The sequence below is a fragment of the Eucalyptus grandis genome, chromosome 9 (genome assembly GCF_016545825.1).
Source record: "Eucalyptus grandis isolate ANBG69807.140 chromosome 9, ASM1654582v1, whole genome shotgun sequence".
Classification (NCBI taxonomy): Eukaryota; Viridiplantae; Streptophyta; class Magnoliopsida; order Myrtales; family Myrtaceae; genus Eucalyptus; species Eucalyptus grandis.
Window position 1 is genome coordinate 16,460,712 of NC_052620.1, and position 4,475 is coordinate 16,465,186.

Genomic DNA, 4,475 nt, shown 5'->3' on the forward strand with positions numbered 1-4,475 from the left:
ACAAGATGGGAGGAATGTGCAATTTCTGCTTAATAGGGGACCGAAAAGACTAAAGTGAACACGACATCCACAAGCGGAGCAGAAACTAGAAAAGCTGATCTGACGTACTCCACAAAGAATCCCACTCCAAATAAATAATACTCAGCAGCCAGACAATTCATAGAACAACGCGACGCGAGCTAAGTGTTCTTCATTTCTCATATCCAATTGGCTCTTTATTTCTTCCTTCTTTTTTACATCATATTGAAATATTTTAGCCCTTTCGATCCGACATATGTTTTGCTCTCCTATATTATTCCTTAACCTTAAGTGACCTTTTTTATTGAATTTTTGGGTGGGTCTCTGATTGAAATTTTTTTAATTAGGGTTACTCGGAAAGTTTTGTTCTCGTAAAAATTTGACTACCAAAAAATATTTTCCCCCTTTTTTCAGAATTTGAATCATTTAAGAAAATGAGTCAATAAACCAAATGAAAATCTTTTTTAAGTGTTGATTTAGTCCGGACTTACGTTACCGTCACTTAGAGCCCGATCCCTAACGGTCGGACCCAGGTCTCTCTGAGGACGAGTTCTCAGAGAACCATGAAACCAACATCCGGACCCAGGTCTGAAAATGTTCAATTTGAGTGAAACAAACAGAACATGAGAACGAATTTCGGGAGGGTGGAGGGGGGCATACTTGCTCGGACTTCTCTGGTGCGGTTGCGGACAGTGAGATACCGGCCATTTTAGAGAGCCCCAAAGGGTATCGAGCCAAGCTAGTTGGGTCCAAAACGTCAAAGCACCATTCCAACTTTAATCTGCCTCTCTCTTTTAGCTCCAGTTTGTCAAAGAAGAGACATAACAATATCACCGGATGTTCTACACTATTTATGATCACCATGGCTTGCATCTGAGCATGTCTTTCTGCAGCTTCAAAACCAGCATATGTTTGACTTTTATCCTTATATAACTGAATCAATCGACAACAAAAATTAAATCGAAGCTCCCCCGCTCCCACATGTCTTGTATCTCGAACGCCTGAGTTTATCGCTCAGCTACGGAATGAGTAACATGTGAGAGATAATTTGATCATTTCGAGTGAGATTGATTCTTAAAGAATTCCCATATTCCATGAGCAATTATTCCGTTGCCAATTAGCTTATTCCGAAAAGGCGACACAGAAGAAAGAGGAAGTGAAAAACTGATATCAGTTCAAGAAAAGCTATGTGAGAGATGGACAGCATCATGATCAACAACAGGCAACTAGGTTTTGCTGTTAAACAGTGACAAAAAATTCTTTAGCTAGGTGAACTTTCTCAGGTCGCATCCGATTGATGTATGTGTTACTGCGGCCCAAAGTACATCAATTCCCTGAAAGGCTCGGAACAATCTTTCTGAATCTCTGGTCGGCAAGGCTCATACTTGGAGACCGTCGATGGATCAACTAAAGAGCTCATGTCATTCCAACTGTAGCTGCTCTCTGGAGTGCTGCTCGCTTGACTGCTACAGTTGCCGCAGAAAACTTCCAACAGCACATCTGAGCTCTGTTGGTTGCTATAGACCGCTTCATCTTCGCCAACGTCATTTGCGAAATATTGAAGCTCGTTCCATGCATTCGGAACAGCCTCTTGGGTGGTACTGATGAAGTTGGGATTTGATAACTGAGAGGTGTCGCAGCACATAGAGTTCACAGACTGGAAAGAACCAAGTCCGTTGCTCAAGGGTTCTGTGAGCATGTCAAACTTTAGTGAAGGAGAAGGAGGAATGTGAATAGGGTTTTGGAAATTGCCCAAAGTGCTAAAGACCGATCTCAGGTGGTCTTCAGAGAATCGTGCTCCAACACAAGTAAGCAGATCGCTTTGTGATCCGTGTTGAGGGATGTTGGGAATTTCATGGAGAGCCGATGGAGTAGCGAAGTCTGGTAGCTGGGGCCAGTACTGGTTGTAATTGATGGTCCCGTTTCCGGCACCATTCACCATTGAACTTTCCTTATGATCTCTCTTTGTAGCTTCTTCCTTCAAACCATTCGTGATCCGTCCAGTGCTGCGCTCCTTTGGCTGCCGGCCGAAGAGCTTCTTCTTGAGCCTCGTGTTCCAATAGTTCTTAATGTCGTTATCTGTCCTCCCTGGTAATTGCGCAGCAATGATGGACCACCTACATGAGCATCGAGCGAGAGAGAAAGTAAGCACTCGATTTGAATAGGCAAAATTTGATGGCTAGAGCGACAACGAGTCTGATTATCTCGGGATATTTTTGACAAAGAATTAGAGGAAGAAGCTAATTAAATCACCTGCTTCCAATGGCGATATAGAGACTACAAATTATGTTCTCTTCTTCCTCAGAGAAGGCGCCGTGCTTGAGGTTTGGCCGGAGATAATTGAGCCAACGAAGCCGACAGCTCTTACCACACCTCTTGAGGCCTATATTAACAAAACAAGCATCTTGAAGAATAAAAATCATTTTCTAAACTCAGCTAGGCGACCCTCGACTTGGTTCATCAAGAACAAAGTTGGAAAGGAAAAAAAAAGAGAAGAACCCGCTCTGCCTCGAAGCGTGGGACATACCGATCTTCTGTGGCAAGGCAATCCAGTTGCCGCCGGTGCCATGCTGCTCGATATAAGCCTTGAGTCTGGCATCTTCCTCGGGAGACCAAGGGCCTTTCTTGACATTGGCTTTGTCACAGCAAGGAGCTCTGCCCATGTTTTTCCTGCGTCTCGAAATTGTTATGGTGATTTCTTGAAGTGTGATTCGACCTCTCTCTTTTTTTCTTGAAGGGTAGATGTCAATCGGGGGGATAATGATAATGTTAATATATATGCACGCGAGAGAGAAGGGAGGGGAGAGACAATAATGGCTGGAGAAGGAAAGACATGGAGTTGGGCAACGAGATTTCAAAAAAGTAGGGATTAGAAAAGTAAAAAGAGGAAGCTTTATGAATATAATAATGGGGGGTATTTTGAAAATTGCCCCGAACAGGTCCCGGGGTCTTTCCTCTTGTCTTGTTATCCCAAGGATCGGGTTATACGCACTATCGCCATCCCGCATTGACTCTATCCCTCTCTCTCTCTCTCTCTCTCTCTCTCTCTCTATCTATCTAATTTAGGGTTCACTTGGATTTAGTATGAATAAATTTCACCAAACCATGCATGGTTAGCGGGATATTATTTGACAAAATCTAAAGTGACATATATAGACGTGAATTTAACGTACATAAATTTTACAACATAATTAACAAAATAACATAGCAATTTTTTCATGTTACTAGTTGGCATGATTATAAAACACCAATACAACACGTGAACACGAATTGTCACCATACAACATATAAACACGGATTGTCAGTTTCAGCTGATTGATAGAAATAAGTCGAATTTGTCTTATTTTTCTTTTATATATTTTGGTGACACAAGTGTAGAAACCCAGTTAATTAAAAGCTTACGAAACAACATATGAGTTATCACGAAACAAGTAAATCTAAACTTTAACATGTGTAAATGGCCTTAACTCAATAACAGTTTGAATGAGTTTGCGGGATTTGAACAGTGACCTCCAGCTCATAAAGCTAACAATCTTGTGTGGTCCAATCGATTGCATCAACATGGGGTTTAAATAACTCAAATTTGAGTGTGAGAAGCCACGGAGGAAAAAAAGAAAAAAAGAGTTCAAGGCGATGGCGCTTGATGATGTTGAACTAGAAGCCTATAAGGCATCTTCGCATCGGTCATCAGATGTTCATACAAATTGTGTGTCCAACATATTTGGGTAGTTTCTTCATAGTAAATTAGAGTTCAGCAATCAAACACTTACCCAAAATTTGGGCATCGTTTTGTGAGTCGTGTGACAATATGTGCTTGGGACCTAGGTCTGTCAAGATGACATTACGATGTCCTTCTCTTTTTCTTTTTTCATTCTTTTTTTTTCTTTTTGGTGTAGTTTCTTAGTAGATTTGTTGTCTGCTTTCGTGAATTAGGCTTGATCGGGCGAGTTAACATATATGCATCGCCTGTGCTCTTTGTGCTAGTAATCTGATTGCTCTTCGAAATATGGATTTTGCTTCAATGCAAATTGTGCAAATTCAATGCATAAGTGAATCCTAGTTTCTTTCGGGAAAAAAAAAATCCCAATCTCTCACTTGACCGGTATGAATAAAGTTAGGATAAGAATTAACTACTACTCGTTAAGCATAAGTTTTCTCATTTTCCCTGGTGTTATGATTATGCCTTCAACCCAACCCCCCTCCCTAGCGGTCCCGGTTTCCCTCTCTCCCTCTCAAACACACATGAGGATAGACCCGCATCTACAAGAAAAACAGTCTTTGGGAGCTCCACCACAAAGCGTCACAGCACCTACTCTCTTTCGTCGCCGTGCTGTCATTGCCCCCATCGTCATCGTCATCGTCGGCTAGCGTCAAAGACCACCACCCCGAGCCAGGGAGCCTCTCACCATCTCTCTCAATCGGTCGCAAGTCAAGGATCCGGGCTCGAACGTCCGGTC

General features: G+C 42.2%; 1 protein-coding gene across 1 annotated transcript; it reads right to left on the reverse strand.

The window, feature by feature from the left end:
* Positions 1 to 1,164: 1,164 nt before the first annotated feature.
* On the reverse strand, positions 1,165 to 2,803 carry LOC104418415 (transcription factor RAX3). Its single transcript, XM_010029751.3, has 3 exons — positions 2,546 to 2,803; positions 2,272 to 2,401; positions 1,165 to 2,135 (listed from the first exon to the last, which is right to left on the reverse strand). Exons 1-3 carry the CDS (start codon positions 2,679 to 2,681, stop codon positions 1,325 to 1,327), a joined length of 1,077 nt encoding a protein of 358 aa, XP_010028053.2. The 5' UTR covers positions 2,682 to 2,803; the 3' UTR covers positions 1,165 to 1,324.
* Between the last annotated feature and the right edge of the window lie 1,672 nt (positions 2,804 to 4,475).

Excerpts from the sequence above, each read along its gene's own strand:
- LOC104418415 (XM_010029751.3), bottom strand. The coding sequence starts at position 2,681 with ATGGGCAGAGCTCCTTGCTGTGACAAAGCCAATGTCAAGAAAGGCCCT. Across the intron at positions 2,402-2,545 it reads TGCCTTGCCACAGAAGATCG|GCCTCAAGAGGTGTGGTAAG; the intron begins GTATGTCCCACG and ends TTGTTAATATAG. Across the intron at positions 2,136-2,271 it reads TATATCGCCATTGGAAGCAG|GTGGTCCATCATTGCTGCGC; the intron begins GTGATTTAATTA and ends ATGCTCATGTAG.